Source organism: Drosophila virilis, chromosome 5, assembly GCF_030788295.1.
Source record: "Drosophila virilis strain 15010-1051.87 chromosome 5, Dvir_AGI_RSII-ME, whole genome shotgun sequence".
NCBI lineage: Eukaryota > Metazoa > Arthropoda > Insecta > Diptera > Drosophilidae > Drosophila > Drosophila virilis.
In genome coordinates this window covers 24,186,142-24,210,000 of record NC_091547.1, presented here as the reverse complement: position 1 = coordinate 24,210,000, position 23,859 = coordinate 24,186,142, and the positions used below count along the sequence as shown (strand labels likewise).

Sequence of the window (23,859 nt, the reverse complement as noted above, 5' to 3'; positions counted from 1 at the left end):
TCATTTCGTTGTTGTTTTTCCTTTCTTTCTTTTTTGCTTTTCTTGCTCAGATTTGTTTTTTTGAAGTTTGGTCGAGCGCCAAAGTTTGTGGTAAGCAGCAAGCGACCCCAACCCCTAGCTAGGCACCAGCCCCCTGCCCCGACCAGCTGTCAACCCTCATTGGGGCCGCTCATTTACACTGAATTAAGTTTATCATAAACATGGCAACCGGGCCTCCCCACTCGATGATGCCCCGCCCACAGCTAGGCCACGTCTAAAAATAAGCTGCCAAAGAGGAAGAAAAATTAAAGCGCCTGTCACTTGCAATTATTTGGCCGCCAGGCAGCATTGCCTCACTTCCTGCCCACCAGCCCCCAACCCGGGCCTCAGAACTCAAACCACATTAACCAAATCCAACCGAACCGTTGAGTTGTCTTGCGAAAAAAAAAAGAAAATAAACCTCAACGATTTCTGCCTTTGGCCGCTATCAATTATTAATTGCGTGCAATTGTAGTTCGAACCTCGGTATTAATTAATGAGTTGGCCCCCAACTGACGTCAACAGCACTCGATTTCTGCCAGTCTATATGTCGATACAGAAGACAATCCCAAGCTGTCCGCTAAATCGTAATGTAAAGTAAATATGCAGAAACCCGTTCGAGCTTAATTGAAGGCAATGCGTCGAGCATTTGCATATGAAAGCAGAGTTTCTGAGGCACGCGTCCACATTGCCCAGGATAACACATCCTTTATTTGTTGCATTTGCATAGTGAAAATTTATGGCTGAAAAAAATGACACCACACATTTTTTTCTGCAGCTGCATTTTATGCTAATGAACAGCAGAAAAAAAATAGGATTTTAAAGGGTTGATAAAAAAATCTACCACCTCTGCAATGGAAGATCGAATAACCAGGAATTCAAATGATTTACAGCTTCACGGAATATCTATCAAATTAAACGCATGCTATGGGCATGCGAGCTTTTCTGTTTCGGTGTATAGGGTATCTCAAAGTCGATTATCTTAAAGCTAGATGCGGCGAAAGAAGGCTCTATATATTAGTATTGCCACCTAACTTGGACGGATATCAACTTTAGGCACCTAAGCCTTCAAAATCTACCCTTTCTGCTTGTTTTTTATTTAATCTAAATTTCTTAAATATCTGAATATATTGAAAAGTTGTAATTCAAACAATGAGCTCTTCTTGAAGTTAAAAACTCTTGTCCAACTCTTTTGGATCCCAATAAAAAATTAAAATTTAGTGTATAGTTGAATATATTGAAAAACTTTTCAATTGTGGAAAATTCAGCTTAATGCATAAAAACACTTTTCCAACACTGCACCATGAAATAAAACAAGTAAGGATATCTTCGGATATCTACCCTTGTAGACCTTTGCCTTATGGTTTTGCCGGTATGCAAGAGTGAAGCTCGTAAGCGCTGAGCTTGATGAAAATATCTTGGCAAACAGAATATTTTGCCATATAAAAACCCACTTTTCGATCGATCGTTCCAATTGCAGCTATATGATAAAATGGTCTGATCCGTTCTAACAAATGTAATGCCTGCAACAAAAGGCAGACCTAGGCAAATTTGCCTTGAAATAGAGACAGACTGCCTTGAAATATACTTACTTTATGGGGTTGAAAATGTCTTCATCCATGCGTTACATATTTCATGATAATTTTATAGTACCCTCTACAGAAGTATAAAAAGGTTGAAGCTAAATCAGTTCCAATCACCAACAGCTTAAGTTAACTTTTCACACGCTTTATTCAATCAAAAACCACTTGAATTATAATAGAAAAAAAAAACCATACTATCGAAAATTATCCTTTATTAAATTGAATACTCGTCCTGAAGAGCGTTTCGTTTTTTTAATGGTGTCCCCAAAGGGAACAACTGGACCAGAAAATTTGCATATGAAATGATTACCAAAAACTGACAGAAACATGCTGAACGGCCCAAGCTGACCAAACCAGGTGTGCACACTTCACACACACGCAATACCCTCTTAAGGAGGTGGGCATATTTTGTACCTTTTTCTATTATTTGTGTGGATCTAACCCCAATAACTTTTCAACAGCACTCACATTGTTGATGAAGCCCATAATTTTATATTGAAGTGAGTTTAACATTTGCTTGGATTTTAAAGAAAAATTCTTAAAACTGTTCTTTATGGCACTTTGCAATCGCAGGTGCAGACGAAGCCCGAGTTTGGATAGAGATCCAAGCCTGTGGGCGTGGCCAGGCGTTCCTCAAAAGAGGCAAAGTGGCGCTTGTTATGCACAAACTCCAGACTGACCTTATCATTGAAACGACGTCGCGGCTTATCTCCAAACGGTTTGTAGCGTTGGAAAAGCTCCTTCATTATCTCATTGGGATATTTGAGATAGTTTCTGGGAATGGGATAGGGTGTGGGCTCATCGTTGCGTCTGATCTCCGGCTCGTCCTGCATAACCGATACCTTGGCATTGTCGTTCTCCCAAATGCCCTTCTGGATCTGGCCGGTGTGCATGTGATAGAAGACGCCCTCGCCATTCTTGAAGCCACGGGCAAAATGACCCTCATAGCGATTGCCATTAGCTGTGGGAATCAGGTAGTTGCTTATCTAGATAAGGGTTTCGAAGAAGTAGCTGTCTTACCATAGAAGAGCACGCCCAAGCCATGTTTAAAGTCCGTCTCCCATTCGCCCACATAGATGCTGCCGTCGCCGTACCATTGTATGCCCATGCCATGGCGACGATTCCGCAGCCAACGTCCGAAGTAAACACATCCGTCTGGATAGAATTGTTTGCCCTCGCCGCACTTCATGTCATCGTACCACTGACCCGAGTAGATCACTTGCAGATCTGTGCCGCGCTTGCGTATCATGGAGCCGCAGCCCTGACGCTTGCCCTCCGCCCAGCGTCCATTGTAGATGAGCTGTCCCTCCGGATGTTTCTTCATCGCAAAGAAGCTGTCGGTGCGCTCTGGGGTCGTCTTTATGCCCCAGCCATGATGCTTGTTCTGCCGCCAGTAGCCCTTATAAGTGCCTCCGGCGGGATAGACGAACAAGGCGCGACAGCCATTGCTGTAGACTGGCTTATTGGGACAGAAGAAACGCTGCACACAGGTGCCCATTATCACAAATTTGATATCAATGTTCTATAATATTCCAATAGTTAAAGGTCGAAATAAGGTCGAATTATCTAGAAAATCGCAGTTTGGTTTTGTCTGTATAAAACAACAGAAAGTGTTGTACAATGACTGGTATTTTGAAAAATTCTAAATAGAAATGTTTTTTGAATCTAACTAAGCCTATTTTTCTGTGATTTTTTTTGTAGAGGATTTTGAAAACGGATTATAGGGTATATACACGTCGTATATGCACGCAATATATCTCTCCTTAATTATGCTTAAATATAAAATGAAAACTGCTAGTATTAAAAGTATAAACTAAAAGTATGGTATGCGAAATACCGTACTTTATACCAGACTCCCGAGTTAGATTTACACTGGTGGCTCAAAATATTGGTCATGGCATTCGTTTTTCGCATAATTTAACGCATTGCGATTTATTTGAAGCTTTGTTTTTTATTTATTTGTTTGTTTTTTGAAACTCAACATGTAATGCAGCACATAAATGTTTAATTTTAATTGTTTCCACACGCACCTATTAATTATTAATATATCAATTTTGGTCGTCAGTTTTTCGCTTTTTTATTTGCAATTTCTGTGAGAACGAATCATATAATTTTTGTTCGTTATCTACTTTGTTCCATCGGCGCAACCTTAGAACTTTAAGCCGACAGCGCTTACTTTTTCGTTAATGGCCGCAAATACCTGTGCACAGGCAACCCCAGGACAATGCCTTGATGGCCGCTTGCCACGCCTCGACATCGGCCTCTGCCTCGGCAGCAACCCCAAGTCGCCCACGCTGCTGTCTACTTAATGATAAAAGAAAGGACATTAGCGGACCGCGGCGCTTCTTCACATTTGTGGAGCGCCTTTCAAGTGAAAAGCAAAGAATTAAAAAAATTAACAACAACAAAGCAAACGCGAAAAACGCTGCCCCCTTAAAAAAAGGAAGCGCCTGCCAGATGGGGGAACGGCACAAAAGAAACCCAAAAAAAGGCAAAAAAAAAGTGAAAGTAAAATGTGCCACGCGAAAGATTTGAAATTTTGGACCGCCCATTTATCAAGTTGCTTTTATTTTGGTGCGCGGGCGTAGTTAAAAATTAATAAATGAAATTAATGTCGGCTCGGGCGACACTTTGCACGGGCGACCAGAACTTGGCCAAAATGGCAGTTGCCAAGGGTTTCCTTTGACTCGATAGCAACTGGACGTAGGTCGAGAGAGCAACTGCTGCTGCTGCTGCTACTCCTGTGTTTACATCAAAAACATTTTCATTTGAAATATTCAGCGCCTAAAAGTCGATAATGCTTTTCGCCCCGACAGCTGCGTCCCATGAATTTAATTAGCGCTGCCCAACACTTTTTTGCTGCTGCTGCTTCTTCTTGCCTCGCTCTGGGCCCATTTCCATCTACGGCTAACACAATTAACTGCCCAACGCGAGAATAAAAACTTTGCAGCTGGCAAAATCTTTGTAAATTCATCTTTGTCGCTGCCGGTGATTAATCACAAGACGCGAAGCTGGCCACGTGTTTGTCCCTATGTCCATTGAACAGGTGTAAAACCAACCAGAGCTGTGTGTGTGTGTGGGTGTCTGTATGTGTGTGTGCCCTTAAAGTGTCCCCCTGGTGTTGTATAGTCGCAAACTTTGCGCTTAATATGCAAAACTGTTCAAGCTTTGCGGTGGATTAAAAAGTTTGCCAAGCTTCTTCAGCCAGCACAAGCAAATGGAGTAAGACATTAAGCGCTCTTAGCCAAATTAGCGCTCGGGTAAGAGGCAACTGTACCCACAGTCAAAGCCAATTTCAGGTGACTAACAACCAAAATCGGCGCTCGGGTGAAAGGCAACGGGACCCACAGTCAATAGCCGAATTTAGGTGCCGGGGAATCCATAGCATACTCTCTATTCCAAGAAATTTGATCTATATCGGGTGCTTTTAACTATAAAATTCGTGCATTGTCGCTCAACTAAAGACTCAGAAGTTTTTAATTATCCGAAAACTCCTCTGATAAGTTTTTACAGAGCTCTTTAAACATTTCCACAAATTTTCCACGCTTGCGGGTGGATTTTGCCGCAGGCCCGATATTTACAACGTGACATGGGCAATAAAAATAACAATAACTTTATTTGCCTAGAAGAGAATTCTAAAAACAAACAACTCACATTAAACCTAACTGTCCAGATTCAATCTGGGATCAATGATGCCTCCGCCAGGCGATAGCTCGCCAAAAATGCCGCCGCCTGGATTGTTTGAGGGCTGCTTAGGCCAGGGATTACGACTATTGCTCCTCGGCGGCAGATGATCCAAAATACCGCCCGTCGGATTACGCGAGGAGAAAGACGTCTCAAATATGGACGGACCGGGCGCAGCGCCTGTACTCCCGCCCGCATTGGGAAAATGTATGGGATTGATAACGGTGCGTCCAGGCGGAAACATTTCATCAAAGGTGGCCGTTGCCAAAATCTCATTGGCCACATCCAGAAACTTCTTGGACAGACCACGCTCCAGGCCCGGCACAATCTCGTTTAGGTACAACTCCTGGTTGTCATTGATTAGAGTGTTCCCCACTTCGCCAAGTATGCGATCACCATTAAAGAGATTGTCCAGCTGCAGCTTGAAATCCCTGAACTGTATTCTCATCGTCATCTTGGTGAACTTGACGTACTCGAGACCGTTTCTCAGATAGCGTGTGCCGCGCATCTTTACCGCTGCCTTGGCATTATCTGTGAAAATTTGGGTTTCGTAGTTCAATTGGGGTTTTATATAAGTTATTTAGAGGATTACATACCGCAGTAGCCACGCATATTGCCCTTGCCCTGAATGTCCAGCAGCAGCAGATTGAGGCGCATAAAGTACTTGCCTTTAAAATCAATGCGTGGCAGCGTTATCCACAGATCATACGAGATGTCCTGGGGCTTGGCGCTGAAATCGTTCTATAGAGTAGTGCTTGTCAAACTTGGGGTTCAGTGACACTCACATAATACGATCGATGATGAAGTTGCTGCCACCTGTGGCCTCAAGATCCGTAAATGTGGCCTGAAACTGACTGCTGCGTCCCAGCTCAATGTTGTCCAGCTGCAGCGGCTCCAGAGGAGGAGTGTAATAGCCATCGCCCAGATTGCCATGCACCAGAAGGGGCCGCAAATTATAGACGGCATTTATGATGCAGCGCTCCAGCTGAGGATCATCTCGAGCACAGGGCGTTATGCTAGAGGCTAAAATGGGCAGATCATTAAAGCCTTGTGGAGGATATTATAATGAAAGGAGAAAGATTTGACCCCATATGTGATCTTGAATAGAATCAAAATCCAAGTCTCTTAGTTTTAAAACATAGGTCAGTCTATGTGATATATTGTTTCTCAAACTATCTAGACCAATCTCCATATTATATGGAAGTTCTTTCTTGTTTTTAGAATAAGTACAAAATGTGTCCAATTGCTACGCGACCTTGATCATGGAACGTGCCACCTTCGCAAACAACATTTGCTGCATTTGCAATTCTATGTAGCGGTCGGTACTATATATCTATATATCATTTAAATGTGTGGCTTGGATTAGTTGTTGTTGGTGCAGACCTTCGGTTTCCGACGAGCATAATTAATATGCGCAACAGCTGCAATCGACGTGTTGTTGTTAATGCGATTATTGTCGAAATACTTGCTTTGATTTGGCTCAGTTCATTGGCCCTTTTGCTGGAAGACGACGTCTAATAGTATAGCTATAAGACGAAGTCTGTCTGGCTTAGTCAGCAATTGCTTGCGTAAATATAAAGAAAAGTGATATAGGAGCCATAATCTTATAGGATAAGGTACGTCGTAAAACACTTGACAGTTATTATACCCTGAACCCATTAAAAATGGGTATAAGGGTATATTGTATTTGTGCAAAAAAATCTAAAATGTAACAGGCAGAAAGAAGCATCTCCGACCACATAAAGTGTATATATTCTTGATCAGCATCAATAACCGACTCGATCTAGCCATGTCCGTCTGTCTGTCCGTCCGTCCGTCCGTCCGTCCGTCCATCCGTATGTATGAATGCAATGAACTCAGATCCTAAAAGAGCTAGAGACTTAGATGTAGGTGCTCCTAGTGCCCGCGCAGATCGAGTTTGTTTGCGATAATCGATAGCGCACTCCGTTACCAATCAATCGATAAAAATCGATATCGATATCCTGTTTTTTGGGCGATTTTGCTAAATAATAAGAGCTTGAGTCACCAAACTTGACACATAGCTTCTAAAATAGAATATATATATATGCATTTGATGTTGGAAGAAGAGGGTTCAGGGTATCCCCTAGTCGGGAGTTCCCAACTAGAACCTCTTACTTGTGTCTGAGTGTACGAACTCAGTTTGTGCAATGCTTTTAAAAAGAGACTAAACTTGAAGATTATACAAAAGTATACAAAGTGGTAAGATACTTGGGTGGCACAAACATAGGTCAGAAAGTCCTAAAAATCAATACCTCCTAATAATAATCTTAGCCCAGAATTGTATTGAGGAGTCAAAGTACTTACGTCAATAGTCCAATCTAAGTATTCAAACTGTGTAGCCTAGTCACAGCTGATTGATTGATTGATGACTGACTGAGTAACTCACTGACGTTCGACCTTCAGCTGGTGTGATTTTCGCTAACGTATTTTCCCAATATGCAATATACTCACGCAACCTGGCGTCGCCCCAGTGGCACAATGCAAACATATGCAGCAGTAGCAGCAACAATTTGGAGCTGCGATCAGCAAACATCTTGAGATGCATTCAACCCAGCTACTCGCGCGAATTAAGCTGAAGGACCGAGATATATAGATTGTAGCTGAAGCCAGTCGATCTGGGATTCAGTGAAACCGAAAGTGAACCGTTGCCGTTGCGCTCGAGCGATCGACTAAAGATTCGTCAAGTAGCGAGCTTGTCTTTTGATTGAATTAAAACGCAGCGTCGTGAACTAAGCGCTTGGAATAGCGCGTTTCGGCGCGACACAGCCGAAAGCACGCATAGATACATTTGTATCTTTGTATCTATTGGAAATTTAACGCACTGGCCCGGGCTCTTGGCCCTGGGGCACGTGAGTGCGGCTTGCATGTAAAGTTAAATTTATGTAGTTTTAAGTGAATTAAAAACAATGCTCAAATCGCGCCTGTAATGTTTAATAATAAATGCAAGCAAATCAACTGAGGAAATTTGAATAATAAATTTAGACACCCCCATCCAGCTTAGACAGAGGGGAGGCGGCGAAACATTGTGGAGAGGTGAACAGTGTGAAGGCAATTGAAAACCAAACACTCGGCCTGTCGCTAAACTTGTTAACAATTCACGAAAATGTCACCAAACTAGAGAGAGAACAATACGAATATTACACAGCGCCAAGGAAACACAAAATATTTATGTTTTTCCAATGTAAATTTCAACTTTTGCTAACGAAGCAAACACAGCAGCAGGAGCGGCTGAGGGGCCAAATGACGTCATTTGGGGACGAAAAAAAGTTGTTGAGAAAATATGAGACATTATAAAAATCCCAAAACAAACTATACCCAAGTATAGTCCAGAAAATATTTTACTAGAAAGCGCCTAAAAAATTGTTGCTTGCCCCACATATAAAAGTGAGTCTAATTCCCCTCCTGTTCTATCTATTGAAATATTCAAACCAATGTTAAATTATTTAAAATGGGAACTAAAAAAACTATGGCAAAATTCTTTATTATCCCAAACCAGTGAATGGAAATGCACTCGAAAACTAGCCCACTTTCAAATATCAAATTGATTCATATAAAGTTAAGAGTTGCATCCATTCATGCCCAAATCGAACGAAGGAACAAAGCAAGTCAATTGATTTCCACAACTATTTTCGATGACAAAAGGCAGCATATTTCTGCTCAAATGGATGAGTAAAGGGCCTGCAGGAAGCTAACCATGTGCATATATAAAATGGAGAAACAATTGCTGCAACCACAAACAGTCACAATGCCAAACCCCTCGCGCCTCTTGAAGCGCGCTGACCCTTGACACCCAGTGCATGCTCGAGCTGCGGCCACAGCACAAGAGGGTAGGGGGCACGACGAAAAATTCCAACAACAAATTTCCACAACTTAATCCAACAAGTAGTTCAAATACAGGCCCTTTTATATATCCGTTAAGATACTATGTTAGATTTGAGTTTGATACGAGGCCAAGCTCAAAAGTTACCTGACCATAAAACCTGCCACGCATTTAAATGATGGCCGAAAAAAGAGGGGGGCAGTCGGAAAAAAAGGAAAACAGTTGGCAGGCCATCACGAACAGCAGTTGCAACCCCCAAAACCCCCATCCGTCGGCAGTGCAAGTTTTCTTTTATTTATGCCGTTTTGAAGAAGATAGAAACACATCAAATTTTGGTAACAAATTACATTTGATGCATGTAATAAAAATCTCGCACAGCTGCAGAGAGACACGTTGATACATATACATATATATATATACAGAATGTAAAAAATAGGCGTTCACACCGCATTTTGGCCTAATTAAGTTTTCAAGTGCAATAAAATGATGCGTCGACCCGTAGATGTGCTGTTCCTCTATTGCGTGCGGGCATCAAATTTGCGCGAAAGTACATAAAAACACAAGTTAAAAACTTAAATGGATATTTGCGAGTCGTCGCTGATGATGTGGCACAGAAGGAGGCACACGTGCTGCCCACATCCCCATGGAAAAGGCATCCTTCAATGCACGCTCTTATTTCTTGCTGGAGCGACCACGCCTACGTTTCGGCTGTGACTCCTCTGCCGCCGCATCGCTGGTGGGAACGCGTCGACTTCGTTGGTTTTTCTGAGCGATTTGCCGTTTCTTTTTAGGCGGCTCCTGCTCCGGTTCCGGCTCCTGTTCCTCATCATCATTATCATCTTCCTCTGTCTCCTGTTGCTGCTCAGGCTCCTGCTCTTGCTCGTGCTCCTCCTCATCTTCATCCGGCACTTCCAAATTGCTATCGGACACCTCTATTTGGCTGCTGTGCGAATAGGTGCGCTCAATTACAGCCCTCAGGTCACCTGATTGTATATTAAAGTCGCGCACAGCGCCAAAGTGCAGATAGTCCGACAGCCGATCGTAAGTTTTGAACTTCTTGGACAGCAATATAATATGCTTGTTGAAATTCTCGATGGCCAATATGACCTTGGGTATGAGACGAGTCTCACGCAGCACCTTGGCGCGTTCTGCCTGCGGCTTGCGCTTAACGGCCGGCTTCTGTGCCTGCTCGTCCAGAATATTGTACTCCACATATGAGATAAGCTGATAGATGTTAGCGGGCAGCGGCTTGCCCACATTGCGCAGCAGCTGCTCAAATCTGGAAAGGAAGTTTATAGGAGTTAGTTAATGGAAACAACATCCGCATAAACACAACTCACTTGCTGCTCTTGACGGAACTGCTGCCCAAATAGTGTCTGGCCAGATTCTTGAGGCATGTATAATGTTGTATTAGAAGCTTCATTAGCCCATCCATGTGATTGCCCAGCGGTACACACACATTTGTAATTTCCAGCAGTGTGCGTGTTATGAGTATTAACTGAGCGCAAATGGAACCCTCCAAAGTGTCCAAATTGCCACGCCAATAGACGCGATCGGACTCGGGCACAATGTTGCATTTATAGTTTAAATTGTTTGCCTTGATGACAAAGTATTCCACATCTTCCAGCTGTTTCTGCACAGCCGCATACAAGTACTGCAGGCAGGTGGCAGTTGTGCTCATATCAAGCGACTTTAGGCCCAAGTCCGACTGCTCCGAGACGTTGTCATCATTCTGCCAGCCGAGCACTTTCCCTAGCTGCCTGGCCACGGCATCAAAGAACGGGCCGGAGTGCGTCTTCTGGCGCTGTGTGAATAGCATGCGATGCAACAAGCCCATTTCTGGATTATGCAGTTCGTGTGTCTGACAAAAGTCGAGCAGCCAAGTGTATGAATCAATTGCCGCACGCTCTCCATAGTCAATGTGATCGTAGAATAGTTCAAGCGCCTCCAGTAAATAAACGGGCAGCTTAGCGCCGTTTTTGTCCGTACTGAGTGATTGCGTGTTGGCATCATTGCAGGCATCCTCTTTCATATACTGCACCAGCACTTCCTGCAGGACATAGGTAACTGTCTTGCTTTTGTTAATGACGGCCATGTCTGCGCACAGTTGGAAAAAGTCTATTTTATATCACGAAAAATATCTTAAGCATCTTCTGCTTACCGAAACCCTTTACAAACTCCTTGAATCGCCTGCCATATGTCTCGTGCGCCGTGCGAGTGCACTGCATAAAACACTTGGCCGCCAGCACGGCACTCTCCAAATCAAAATCCTGCCACAGTTCGGGCAGACGTTGTATGCAGCGCTCATAAATTACCTTTGTAATGTCAGTCAGCAGTTTCAGGGTACGCTTGCTATAGGAGAGCTGCTTATAGTCCGGCTCCTCGCGTATGGCCTGCACTTTCTGGGCCGCAATTTCCAGCACATAACGCACCAGCGGCTCATGACTGCGCAAAGGTGAGGTGTTTGCCGCACTGGCAAAGGGCACATGGTCGCTAAATTGAGTAGAGAATACAAATTATCTATGTAGATCAGCTCAACATATATATTTGTGACACCCACTCATGTAGCGCGTGGAGCAGTCTTTCGATTATAGCCAGATCCCAAATATTCTCCGGCTGCGTGCACATTTTCTTTATTTTGACCGTGTTCACACTGATATTAACAGTCGCGTTGCTGTCGTTGGTGGTTGGCTGCTTTGAAGTTTTCTGTGTTTTTTTCGAGGTGTCTGCCAAGGCACCAAGATCCTTAAGCAGTTTCTGATGCTGTTTAAACAGCGGCAGCACCTGTCGCAAGGCATCATTGCCGGGCTTCGAGCTGAGCAGCGAATGCGAGATGAGCCCCTCGATGAGATTTAGCTGCTGCTGAATGCGTGCACACTTCAAAGGTGTAGCTGGCGGGGCCTTAAATGGATTTTGTGAGCAGGGAAAGTCAATACAAGTTTTAGGCTGGGATTTTAGCTACTCACGGTGTCTTCCAGTGGCAGCCGATTGGTCACCAAACGCTGTGTGCAGACTGTCAGCAGTCGCTGCAGCTCACGCACATCGCAGCCATAAGGCGCACGTTCAAAAATAGCCAAACAATGGGAAACAAACTGCACCAAGCAGCCCAGATTATCCTTTAGCTCCAGCTGATCGTCCCTAACACTAACAAGACGTTCGTAATTTATAGTAAAATTTGTGTCCAAATCATCAGCAGCCTGATCCACAGCCGCTGGCGTATCAAAAAAACCACGAAAATGAAAGTCAACGAACTGCAGCACATGAGGCACCAACTTGGCGTTCAGTTCAACTGCACGTTGAAGATCTGTGAAAGAGCAGAATCTGGCTTAATTGAATGTCCCAAACTAACAACTTTTTTCACTCACTCTCGTACAGCGTACGTCGTATGCCCAGTTGCTGTTCAAAGCAGCTGCGCAATATGCCAATAATTTCCAGAGTGAGCATATCAAAATTGCGCTGTGGATTGCTGCGTGTGGAAAAAGAGCTCTGCGTCATCATCGAGTATCCAGAAATGCTGTGCTGCGTGCAGAAGCTGTTCGCATTCTGCGATTGACGCGCCGAATTGCTGTTGTTCAGCTGCTTGAGGATCATGCAATAACCAAAGATGGCCATGCGCCGTGTGCGATAGTCTCTAAGGAGGCGAATGCAATGAATACAAACAGTTTACAAGGATACGAAAACACCCACTTGGTCATGGCTTTGCGCAGCACATCAATGAGGGCGTCGCGCACGCGATTGGAAAGCTTAAGCAGCGGCAAAATAAAGTTCATCATGCGCATGGATTGCTCGCCAGGCAGCTGCAGTCAAAAGAAAAGCTTAGGAGTTGGCCAAAGAACACATGAGTAGCCTAACTTGCCCATAGAAAATCTTCCATGACAGTCGTAATAGTCTCAAGGCACTCCGAGACGGTGTACGTATCCGCCACGCTCAGCATGGTTAGGCATTCTGTCGCGGATCAATGGTTAATTTAAGACTTTGTTATAATTGGGACCAGCTACATACCCGAGAACTGATTCTGCTCTTGATCCACGACCATCCACTCGGCAATGCGCTTGATAATGCCCTGGCCAAACATGAAGCGGCGGCGCACGAACTTGGTTAGAAATGTTATGGCCAGCGTATTTAGCTTAGGTGCATTATGTGCTTTCAGCAGCGTAAAGGCCAAATTAACCAGTCCGGGAGTGACCACATCCTTGCCATCCTTATTCTGATCGATGAGCACAGTGAAGACCTGTAGCAAATCTACATGTTTGCGCTGCAGCGTGTCACGACACCAGACTGAGTATTCAGCCAGCGTTTGTTCCTCCTCGTTGTTCTTGATGACGCTGCGCAGGAAAGGCAATAGAATGCTGCTGGAGAGGCGTGCAGATTCCGGATCGCGATTAACAGCTGTCATTGAGATGATGGCGCTGAGCATAAAGGGCGTCAATATGACATCCGGCATGTGGAGAAAGTTCTGCAAGCAGCGTATTCATTAGAGCTTGAAAGTACATGCAAAGACTTCAAGCTTACCCTGAGCATAATAGCCACATGCTGCTCGCTGAGCAGGTACATGGTACAATAGTTCAAGTGGTGCAGCACAGTCTCCTCCGCCTCGCGCAGCTCCTTGTCAGAAAAGGCATCTAAAAGGAAGCAAAGACTTAGCATGACGGCAGATGAGAAGAGGTTCAATATGCGCACCTATGCTATCGAGATCTGTGGAGTTGCTGCACATGTCCGAGAACAGGCGCTTATAGTAGTTTCTATGGAAGTACTTTTCCAGCGCCAGCAGTGGGATGATAAGCTGTGCAGCGCTTGTGCACATGGAGAAGAGCTGGAAACACAGAGCCGGCAGCTCCATGGGCGACAAATCCTGCAGAGCGCCGGCAAACTTATTCAATACTGTGAAACGCTCGCCATTGCTCAACTTCAGCATGCTAAAAAACAAGAGATTTGGTACAGAAAGTTAACTCCAGACGCAGTCGACTAACCCACCTGAACATGTCCGCGATGGGCGTCAAAATTGCAATGGGCCAGCGCATAGCGCTCAGGTTACGCACAGTTGTGTCCCTGAGCTCGGGGCCTGTCATGGCGATGCCGTTGATAATGAGACGCGGCTGGACCGCCAGCACAAGCAACGTCTCCGGCAGCAAATCCTTCCAGGCCACGCACTTGGCATCGCCCGCACGCATGTCATCCATGCAGTGCTCAACTATCCAATTCAGGTGGTCGGCCGTGTAGCTGCCCAAGTCCTGGCAGATGCGCGTTATCAAATCGATGGTCAGCTTGTAGCCCATCTCCACTTTGCGCAGTCCGTCCAGAAAGCAACGCACACAGGCGAAACGCTTCTCCTGCGTCTCCAGGCGGTTGCCATCGCAGGCGAGCAACAGGTAGTTCCAGAAATTAATAAAATCCTTGCGGGTCAGCTTGGCTCCGATAGTTGCCGTCAGCTGTGTATTAACAGCAATTAGAACTGAGTTCAAAATAAAAGACGCCAACTTACATCCTTGATGCTAGTTTTCCGTATCAGTTCTCGCAGCTCATCTATTTGGTTTCTCTCACCCAGTTTACATACACGTACGTCCAATGCGGCGCTCATGCTGCTTGTTGAGTTGTAATAGTTTATAGAATTAGCGTAAAATTTGATTTTAATTTAAATAAAAAAATTGCTGCGCCACATTTGGCGCTGTTTTGCAGCTAGCGATGGAAGTTTTGCCAGCTAGTGATGAAACCTGGCAGCAATTTGGCTATCGAACAGCAAGGGAAATTAATCGATACCATTTCGTGTAACTGCGTCCAATAAGATTGCGCTAAACAATTCTTATCAGCATTCAGTATTAGATTAGATTCATAGGCAGCCTGCAGGTTGGCTTACTAATAAGAAAACTTGTTCTTTGGCTTCACATATTTATATTTGGTTTTAAGCGTTTTACATTTGATTTACAATTAACAAAGCAAGCTTTGATTCAATTTAAACAACTATTTACACCAAGAAATGACTTAATAACTAGCTTCTTTAGTTCAAACAGATTGCCAACTATTTTAGTCGGTAGTCTCCATCTTGAGCACAAACTTCTCCATTATGGCATTGAGACGCTTGCGCTCCTTCAGCTGCTGTTGCATTAGGTCAGATATTTGGGTGCCCATTGCCAGCAAGGCCTCGGTATTGGCTTCTGTGCGCTGGGCATTTAATCTCGTCTGCCTGTTCAGTTCGCGCAGCTCTTTGGCAATGTCCAGGAGCACCGTGCTGCCATTCATGGACCCGGACCTGTTGGGATTATCGTGTTCCAGTTTTCGTTTCTTGGCTGTGGACTGTTGATGCATTGGCTGCTCCACTTTGACTCCGAGGTCGTGCACGCTGTTAGACTCGCCGCCAGACGCATCCTGCTCGTCCTCCTCCGGCTCCAGCTCTTCTTCTAAAGCGTACAAATTGAACTATTTGTTTGTTTGGTCAAGCACAGGGACATACCATTGTCGGACACCTGCTCGACCTGGTCTGTTTTGATGTCCTGCAGGCGCATGTTTGCGCTCGTTTCTTGACGAGCTTTAGACTTTGGCTGCGATTCGACTATGATGTCTGCCATCTCGTACAGGTCGGTGATTGTCGCCACGGCATCTTCCAGGGGCGTGAGCGTGTCCTGGTACAAGGAACTCTTTCCCGTGCCGTTCGGCTCCAGCCGATTGCTGGCTATCTTCTTGCGTATGCAGCTCTTCCAATCTTTCCATACCTACAATTGTTATTATTTATGAGATTCGACTGGGCAGATTGAACTGTCATCTAGCCTACTCGCTTCCATTCGCCAGCTTCTTTAACTGGCGGTCCCACACTGTTCAGCTCCTTGCTTAATCTCTGCCAGGCAGCCTCGCTGGCCAGTTTATCGCCTTTATAGTAGTTTTTCGCTATTATGGGATGTCTTTCCATAAATGCCACGAAAATGGCATCCTGTTGTGCTGTCCTGTGCTTGCCCCTGCAATTGAAATACACTTTATTAGACTTTTTAAGTAATAAAATGCATTTTATTACATTCTGTTATATTGATTATTTTTTTCTTGTGTTGTCAAATGGTATCTGATTTGGTCGTGTTTCGATAACACACAATATCGATATATTGCATTCAAATCTGCAGCAACTGCATACAGCCCTGGTAATTGTGCGCGGCACATTTTGAAATTACACGCAAGAGAGGGCCGCTGTCGGCCTATCGATACGATAGGCATTTTCAGTAGTTTCTAGGTTATCGAATCGAAATATTGTTCTAATTTTGAATGTTTTTCAATTTGATAAGAAAGAAAACCAATAATATTAGCTAAATGCTTGGCATGCCACAATATTTCTCTAACAACTCTCCATGTTTATAGTATGTAGTAAAATTGTAGAGTTCGGCAGATATCAAAAAGTTGATTTCGATTTGCACAACGTTCGCTGCGTCGTGTATTATTCACCCAAATCCAAGAGTTTCATATCTTATCAGCGATATTGGTATTGGGGGAGAACTGATAAGCAGTTTGCTATGTTGCTGCTCGGCAAACAGGTGAGGCACCTGTGCGCCCAAAAGCCGAGCAATCAGTACGAATAGTTTAGCAGGTGGAACAAGGTAAAGCGGAAAACGCACATCTTCGGTTGTGAAAATAATATATTATATAGGCAATCATGTAGAAATAGACTATGGCCATTAAGTGTCTCAAAGATTGTGCAAAATGATGAAAATACTTTAAAAAATAATATATATCTTAAATGAGCTACAAAGAAAGTCTACAAAAAAAGTCTACAGTGAACATTTAACGCCCCAATTTTAAAAATAGTTTAAGCCAACGTTGCTTAAACAATTAAAAAATGTTATCTTATCACAGTAAAATCGCAGTTGAGTGTAGTGAGAGAAATACATAGCTAACTATATGTGTTTATAAATTCCAACCATTATCTGGACTTGGGCAATAGACGGCGGCGGCGGCATTACCTGGCCCGAAGTTCTTGTCCAACAGCTGACTCACGCTCTTGTAACGGTATTCGTGGCGATAGTTTAGCCATATAGTTAACTAACTAACGGTATTCAATGCGACTTGCTTCCATGTGCCAATTTGGCCGCATTAAAAACGAATTCTTTTGTCCAACTGATAAAAATTGATAACCGATATATATATATATATATATATGGCATATCAAGGTGTTTTGACTCATGCGCTTACAGCGACATTTGCTTGGTCTTTTATTATATTCATTTTATTTTCCAATTGATAAGTTCATGAGTGTGCAACGCCGACATGACATCAGCTTCCGTGTACATAAGAGGGAGGGTGTTAGTGCTATATGAAAGTTGGTTCTCAATAAGCCAGAGAGTTGACAAAGAGTCGCAAAGTACGCGACAGGCAGGAAGTGACACATCAGTGAGAGATGGAGGAGGGGCGAAAGTGTCTTAGCTAACTCCAAGACCTGCTTAAGTAGGAAAAGTGTCGGTTCTAAGCTAGTTCAAACTCTTGGGTACAGTTTCCAAGCAAAGAGGTGAACATTGAAACTAATTATAGATGTGAAAGAACTCTTTCTTGATTTACCCTTTCGACAGTTATCTTCGTCAGATCCTATCTGCTGTCGCTTCTACTCTCAGCTGTTTCCACCTGACCCAACAAAGTGCGGCATATCAAAAATGAAGTTAATGAATTTACTTAGTTGGAAATTGATCAGATTTGATCAATACTTCTTGCGCCTATCTCCACTTACCTAGACATCTGAAAGCCCAACCTGTTGACTGTCTAAATGTTTGCATTGCGATAAGGATAAGAGAGTTTACACATGAGCGTAAATCAAACACGGGTAATTGTTCGCCAGCCCCGATAAGAGCAGCCTGTACGCAGTGGATACAATGGGCGAGGTCTTATCATTGGGCCGTTAGAGCCCGGGCAAGCGTAGGCCATGCGGACGCTGACTCAACAGCGGTGGGGGCATGTTTTTTCTTTTTTAATTTTGGGCCAGGGCCAGTTCGATAAGTTGTTTTGTAACCAAGTTGGACACTAATTTGGGCAGGAGGTGGGCAACACTAACCTGCCTAAACGTGCTCTAATTGTCGGACTTATGTGCGCTACTTTCAGCTTCCATTCAACGAACCGAAGAATAAACGAACTTAAAAGGAGCCACGGCATGCAGCTTGCACAATTGAAGGCAGCAGCTGTCTGCCTTTGCCTGGGCCTGATCCTGACGATTGGCCCAGTGCAGGCACAGGAGAATGCCCAACTGCAGATACCGCCCTCGCTGATCGAGTGCTATAACACGTCGTATTTCATGAATCGGGACAATCGCCTGCCCTCGAACATGGACACACTGATCTCGCTGATTGAGAAGGTCGAGCAGAGCTATGTGGCCACCGGCTACCAGGTGGACATCCGAACTGTGTCGGTTGCTTTGCTGCATCGTTTCCGGCAGGATGGCATTAAGCGTGCGCCGGGCGTTAATGCCGTGAATGGCGTAATACCGTACAGTCCCACGGGCTTTCAGTTTCCCAAGCTGCGCATTCTGCTCTCCAGCCTGTTGCCCGGCAATGCGAACAATTTCCCGAACAGCTCGCTGACCAGCACGGAGCGCTGTTCCCTGCACTTCATGCTCTCCAGCACCTTTGACACCAGGCAGCGTGGCGACGAGAACACGGTGTGTGGCCAGCTCTCTCAATATCGCGCCCAGCGCTTGCCCCGCGCGCTCAAGAAGGACGACGCCAGCAACTTTATTGGGGATGCCGAGTGGCTGGACAGCAGGCCGAAGCGGGCACGTTCCGGCTCCAACTATGTGCAGCTGGGCGAGCTGGACTACGACACCGACTGGGCGTATGGCGGCAGCGAGGGCACCAGCCAGTGTCCCGTGGAAGATGGCGTTGTGCGCACGCCCTGGGGCACTATCTCGGCGGGCACTTTGATTGCGGGCGTTGCGACGGGACTGCAACAGCAGACTGTGCCGGTGAACACGCTGCTGCAACTGGCTACCCAGCGACGTGGTCGCACCCAGTCCCAGACGGCGGCGTCCTCCATAGACAATCGCTGGGCAGCCACGCTGGCGGGTGACCTGGCCGAGGTGACGCTGGTCCAGGTGCCAGTTTCCACTAACAATGCGGCCACAGTCGGCGCCACCGGCGGCTGGAATGACACGGTGCTGCCCCATTGGTATTTCCTGTCGCAGCGCAACAATCTGGAGGCAACCGATGCAGAAATTCGCGGCGGTCTGGACGGTCTGATCATAGCCAAGAACGTGGCCAACTGGCGCACCCAGGCCTCCGGCCTGAAGCTGTCCCAGCTGCTGCGCATGTACTACTCCACGACGGGTGTGCTGGGCTCCGGCATTCAGGCCTGCAGTCGTCAGCAGCAGTTCACCAATGTGGCGCCTTCGGCGGAGATGCAGGCACAGACCAGCGCATTCGCCCAGGTCCTTGATAGAGGCATGCAACTGCGTGTCACGCTCCAGCCAGCGGCAATTGCGGAATTTGCCAACACTGCTTCCCTCTCGCTGGTCACCTATGTGCGTAAGTAGCTCATTTTTATTTATATCATGGAACCACTTGGGCATAGGCTTGGCTGTGTCGATGCTATCTACTCCCCCATGTCTGCATATATATAACAGGCTCTCAGCAAGACTTTGCCGCGTGTCGTGTTTTCTTTTGTGACACGAACACGCACGATAAATGAGAACAATTATTTATAAATTTGAAAAAGTGTAGCCCAAAAGTAAAGTTGCTGGTTCGAACCCTAGGCTGTCCTAGCCCAGAGTAGCCTGTGCTCCTGTTCGTGTGGTGTCGTGTTAAGCAAAGCCCGACACGCGCCCATCTCTACATTCTCGCGCTCTCCCACGCACAACCTGCACTCTCTTCTATCTCCTGGTTTACTCCTTTTACAGCGCAATCCTTGAACGATGTCTCCTGCACGGCCAGCAATAATCAGGATCTGTCGGACATTATCACACCCATGACCAATTTGTACATATTCTTGGACACTTCCTGGCAGTACAGCTCCATTGTGGACTACGTTGCGTGAGTTGGAGTCGTGTCTGCCAGCTAAGTCCCCGCTCATGCTTCTTCTCCCTCTACAGCTACGTACTGCAGCAGCTGAATATTCATCCGTATGCCAGTTCCGTGACGATGCTCTCCGCTTTGGATGGCTCGATTATTGTGAACACCACGAATTATGTCACCGACGTCTATCAGCAGTGGAACGTGACCACACAGGCGAATGGTGAGTTCTTTGTACAATTTATCGTGAGGATAAAATTTAGCATTGACTCAATGATAATCCTTACCTTTTTTGCACAGTGCCCCAAGGCTTCAATCTGCCCGCTGTTCTGCGCACGATTCAGAACATAACCCAAAATCTTTTGAACGGCGAGCAGACCAATTCCAGCGTCGGCGGTCGCTCTCTGGTGGCCTTGATTATGCCCAATCAGGCGACGGTGAATGATGGCGATTCCAACTATGCCACAACGGAGCTGCAGTATATCTACGAGCAGATTCCCGATCTGCGCTTCGTCTACTATGGCGGCGGCAACATTCAGCGCTTCGCGAGCTTTGTGCGCGACTCCTCGCGAGATCTGTTCTCGCTGATGACGGGCAGCACCGTGGCCACATCGGCGGGACCTGTGGCCAGGCGCATTGTGAAGAGTAAGTGCAACGCTCTAGCCTCACGCTCGCCTTGACACTCAATCCGCTTCTTGCAGTACCCCGACGCATCATCAATCCGCGCTGCGGCTCGGCCTGGTACACGACCAGCTGGGGCACCGACCAGATGTACCAGTATGTGCGGCCGGGCACGATCAACTTCTATCGCGTTGCGTCCAACTACTTCTTTGGCGCCGGCAGCAATCGCGTGGTGACCATTCAGTCGCAGAACGGCGGCAGCTTTACCATCTGCTCCTCGCGCAGCTACGAGTGGCCGCAGCAGAACTCCACTAGCTCCAGCACGGGCACCACTGTGGACCAGAGCTGTGTGCAGATCAGTGGCAATAGCTACTCCTACGATCTGTCCAATGCCTGCAATGGCTACTACACCATCACACAGTGCCCGCCGCTCTACCTGTCCGTCCAGCCGGGCAGCATCAACACCACATCCTGCACACAGGATGCCTGCCAGACGCCCGATCAATGGCGCTACATCGTTTCGTCCGTCAACATGGGCTGCTACAGCGGCGTCTCTGGCCTGGCGGCCAGTCTGTTCACCATTTTGCTGGCGCTGCTGCTGCAGCAGTCGTTGCAGTAGTGCAGTTGTGCGGCAGACGGAGTCCAGTAAAAAAGAGTTCAAATTAATCACATCCTGTATGTATGCCCCACCCTAGCTTCCTTCCAAATATTTGTCGTCTTAAATTATTATTATAATTTTTTTATTTAAGTTGTAAGTTCCAGTGAAAAAGTCGCAAATAAACTCCCCACTAGAACTAACCAGCCTGTTTTTATTTGTGCTTAGACTCTTCCCAAGTGGTTCCTCGTAGGCTAACTATCCGATCTTATTTCCATTTTCAAATACATTCCTCTCACTTACTCTCCTTTGCAGCCATCATGGACTACTTTCAGCGCGATCAATCGGCCGATATATCCAATATGACCACCATAAAGACAAACATCTTTGTGTTTGTGGACACCAATTGGCCATACGATTGGATCGTCGACTATGTGGCGTAAGTGCACGTGAATATATGTAACTCATCCATCTGATTGAACAACCGACTGATTGACTGACTGACTGAATTACTGGGTAATGATCAATGCAGAGCTACCAGAGCTACCAAAAGTGCTTAAGAATTGTTTAGAATAGAGCATAATTTTTGCGCCTAACGGGGCTTATTATGCTTATGCTTTCCACCCACCTAGGTGGAAATCTGGTGGAAAAAGGTTGTGTAAAACATTTTGGTGTTTCATTCATGTCAAAGAATGCTCACAGATGTTTTTTGCCGAGTCGAGAGTCATAGTTTTCTTTAAAATAGAGCTTACTTTTACTCCTTACGGGATTTTACGCATTCCACCATCCTAGGTGGAAAAGTGGTGGAAAAAGGTTGTGTAGTACATTTTGGTGTTATATTCATGTCAAAGTTCTTTCTATAAACTAACACTCACACTCCTCGCTAAACCGAAGGACAAGGTTGGAAGATGGGGAGTCAAAGTTTATTTAGATTTTGGTGCTTAAAACGAACCTCAGAAAATTCACTTCACGGGAAAAAGTAACATAAAAATGGAATGCAAAATACTTGGCAGACTCTATCCTTCGATTTCTCTGCAGCTATGTCTTACAGAACTTGAACATTCATCCGTATGCGAGCACTGTAACGCTTTTTGCAGCCTCGGATGCTTCAGTCATAGTGAATACAACCGACTATATAGTAAATGTATACCAGGAATGGAACTTTACATCGCACTATTGGCGTAAGCATAACAATTCATAGTTGGTGCGACAGCTTAATCTAATTGCATGTGCGTAGATCCAGCCGGCTTCAATCTACCCGCTATACTAAACACGCTCAGCACGCGGGTGGAGCAGCTGCTGGCGGCGGATCAAGCCACTGACAATCTGGGTGGCCGCTCGCTGGTGGCTCTGCTGGTGCCGAGTCCCACGTCCTTTGTGGATGAGAACGACTACGATTACTGTGTGCGCTATATGGAGCGCCTGCGTTACAGTCTGCCACACCTGAACTTCATTTACTATGGCGGCGGCGCCTTGGTTCGGTTTCACGACTTTGTGCGGGAGCCCAGCAGGGATTTGCTTTTGTTGAACATTGAGAAGCCGCCGGAGGCATGTGGAGATCCAGTCATAAGGCGCATACGTCAGGGTGAGTCTTTCTGAGAATCTTTTAAGGCTTTTGAGTTAATTGTCTGATTCAGTTCCGCGTCGCATCTGGAATCCGCGTTGCTCTTCCAATGGGGCTATCAGCGAGTATGGCCTGAACTCGCTGGAGCAGTACGCTCGTCTGGGCAGCATCAATTTCTATCGCCTGGACGCGCTCTATATGCCAGCCAGGCAGAGCATGCGCTATCTGAAGATTGCAGCCATCAGTCAGATCACTTTTACGGTCTGCTTCTCGCGCAGCATCGAGTTGCCCTTTCGCAACGTGAGCCACCCGCTGCGCCAGGACGAAAGTTGTGAGTCCACGGCGTTGGGCTCGTACAGTTACGATTTGACGGATGCCTGTGTGGACTATGACTATGAGCCTTGTCCACCGCTCTTCTTCTCGGTGCAGGCGCAGGGCTTTGGCGATGTGTCATGTAACCAGGCCGCCTGCCAGACTCCGGACGAGGCGCAATACTTAATTAGTTTAAACAATCTTGGCTGCAATGGAGCTTTCTCTATCCAATTAGCGGCGGGCTTGTTTTTATTGACTGCTCTTTGTAGTATTTTAAGTTGATGCATCTAAACAAGTACAAATATCTAGGCAACTAGGAAACACGAGCTGCTTGAACGCCTGCAGGCAGTAACAAATAATTATGCACTTTACTATAATTAATTATGTTAAATTTAAATTTATATTTTGTGCCATTTGAGTGTCTCTGCTAAGCAATTGGTGAATTTACCCCTTAAATATCCGGTAGGGGGCTGCCAATGGATCCCCACGAAATTTCCACCAATAGAGTTAGGGATATTTTCACTTACGAGAAGTAGAAAGACAACTACCAAGGCTGCAAAGATATCCCTGGGGCGATTTTAAGTGTCCATGCTAAGCATGTGAAAATACCCTTTCTAGGATATTGCCAAGAAATTCCTTTTCGAAACTTAAACCTAGGGTTCTTATAAGTAGTACGCTTA

At 45.7% G+C, this 23,859-nt stretch overlaps 5 protein-coding genes across 5 annotated transcripts; 1 reads left to right on the top strand and 4 right to left on the bottom strand.

Annotated features, from left to right (window-relative positions):
• Positions 1-2,065: 2,065 nt before the first annotated feature.
• On the bottom strand, positions 2,066-3,237 carry LOC6627143 (MORN repeat-containing protein 3). Its single transcript, XM_002048919.4, has 2 exons — positions 2,622-3,237; positions 2,066-2,562 (listed from the first exon to the last, which is right to left on the bottom strand). The coding sequence occupies exons 1-2, from the start codon at positions 3,097-3,099 to the stop codon at positions 2,153-2,155; spliced, it is 888 nt and encodes a 295-aa protein (XP_002048955.1). The 5' UTR covers positions 3,100-3,237; the 3' UTR covers positions 2,066-2,152.
• A 1,952-nt stretch (positions 3,238-5,189) lies between these two features.
• Positions 5,190-7,975, bottom strand: Jhbp10 (Juvenile hormone binding protein 10). Its single transcript, XM_002048920.4, has 4 exons — positions 7,758-7,975; positions 6,071-6,308; positions 5,882-6,015; positions 5,190-5,816 (listed from the first exon to the last, which is right to left on the bottom strand). The coding sequence occupies exons 1-4, from the start codon at positions 7,849-7,851 to the stop codon at positions 5,263-5,265; spliced, it is 1,020 nt and encodes a 339-aa protein (XP_002048956.2). The 5' UTR covers positions 7,852-7,975; the 3' UTR covers positions 5,190-5,262.
• A 1,481-nt stretch (positions 7,976-9,456) lies between these two features.
• Positions 9,457-14,824, bottom strand: FANCI (Fanconi anemia complementation group I). Its single transcript, XM_002048921.3, has 13 exons — positions 14,609-14,824; positions 14,101-14,555; positions 13,807-14,042; positions 13,639-13,748; positions 13,129-13,582; positions 12,983-13,071; positions 12,814-12,923; positions 12,492-12,757; positions 12,093-12,430; positions 11,687-12,027; positions 11,288-11,619; positions 10,467-11,223; positions 9,457-10,405 (listed from the first exon to the last, which is right to left on the bottom strand). The coding sequence occupies exons 1-13, from the start codon at positions 14,702-14,704 to the stop codon at positions 9,799-9,801; spliced, it is 4,191 nt and encodes a 1,396-aa protein (XP_002048957.2). The 5' UTR covers positions 14,705-14,824; the 3' UTR covers positions 9,457-9,798.
• Positions 14,825-15,004: 180 nt separating this feature from the next.
• On the bottom strand, positions 15,005-16,217 carry LOC6627146 (uncharacterized). Its single transcript, XM_002048922.4, has 4 exons — positions 16,130-16,217; positions 15,893-16,073; positions 15,575-15,833; positions 15,005-15,521 (listed from the first exon to the last, which is right to left on the bottom strand). Coding segments are annotated over exons 1-4 (816 nt in total). The 5' UTR covers positions 16,132-16,217; the 3' UTR covers positions 15,005-15,147.
• Positions 16,218-16,642: 425 nt separating this feature from the next.
• On the top strand, positions 16,643-21,506 carry LOC6627116 (uncharacterized). The gene is made up of 6 exons (XM_015174166.3): positions 16,643-16,700; positions 18,190-19,604; positions 19,976-20,108; positions 20,168-20,310; positions 20,388-20,732; positions 20,789-21,506. The coding sequence occupies exons 2-6, from the start codon at positions 18,239-18,241 to the stop codon at positions 21,325-21,327; spliced, it is 2,526 nt and encodes an 841-aa protein (XP_015029652.1). The 5' UTR covers positions 16,643-16,700; positions 18,190-18,238; the 3' UTR covers positions 21,328-21,506.
• The last annotated feature ends 2,353 nt before the right edge of the window (positions 21,507-23,859 follow it).

Coding starts and splice junctions, on each gene's coding strand:
- LOC6627116 (XM_015174166.3), top strand. CDS start 18,239: ATGCAGCTTGCACAATTGAAGGCAGCAGCTGTCTGCCTTTGCCTGGGC. Junction 19,605..19,975: donor CTCGCTGGTCACCTATGTGC/GTAAGTAGCTCA, acceptor CTCCTTTTACAG/CGCAATCCTTGAACGATGTC. Junction 20,311..20,387: donor CGTGACCACACAGGCGAATG/GTGAGTTCTTTG, acceptor TTTTTTGCACAG/TGCCCCAAGGCTTCAATCTG.
- LOC6627146 (XM_002048922.4), bottom strand. Junction 15,834..15,892: donor AAGCTGGCGAATGGAAGCGA/GTAGGCTAGATG, acceptor TAACAATTGTAG/GTATGGAAAGATTGGAAGAG. Junction 15,522..15,574: donor CGAGCAGGTGTCCGACAATG/GTATGTCCCTGT, acceptor TGTACGCTTTAG/AAGAAGAGCTGGAGCCGGAG.
- FANCI (XM_002048921.3), bottom strand. CDS start 14,704: ATGAGCGCCGCATTGGACGTACGTGTATGTAAACTGGGTGAGAGAAAC. Junction 13,749..13,806: donor CACAGATCTCGATAGCATAG/GTGCGCATATTG, acceptor GCTTCCTTTTAG/ATGCCTTTTCTGACAAGGAG. Junction 10,406..10,466: donor AGTTCCGTCAAGAGCAGCAA/GTGAGTTGTGTT, acceptor CTTCCTTTCCAG/ATTTGAGCAGCTGCTGCGCA.
- LOC6627143 (XM_002048919.4), bottom strand. CDS start 3,099: ATGGGCACCTGTGTGCAGCGTTTCTTCTGTCCCAATAAGCCAGTCTAC. Junction 2,563..2,621: donor CTTGGGCGTGCTCTTCTATG/GTAAGACAGCTA, acceptor TGATTCCCACAG/CTAATGGCAATCGCTATGAG.
- Jhbp10 (XM_002048920.4), bottom strand. CDS start 7,851: ATGCATCTCAAGATGTTTGCTGATCGCAGCTCCAAATTGTTGCTGCTA. Junction 6,309..7,757: donor CTGGGGCGACGCCAGGTTGC/GTGAGTATATTG, acceptor TGCCCATTTTAG/CCTCTAGCATAACGCCCTGT. Junction 6,016..6,070: donor TTCATCATCGATCGTATTAT/GTGAGTGTCACT, acceptor GAACGATTTCAG/CGCCAAGCCCCAGGACATCT.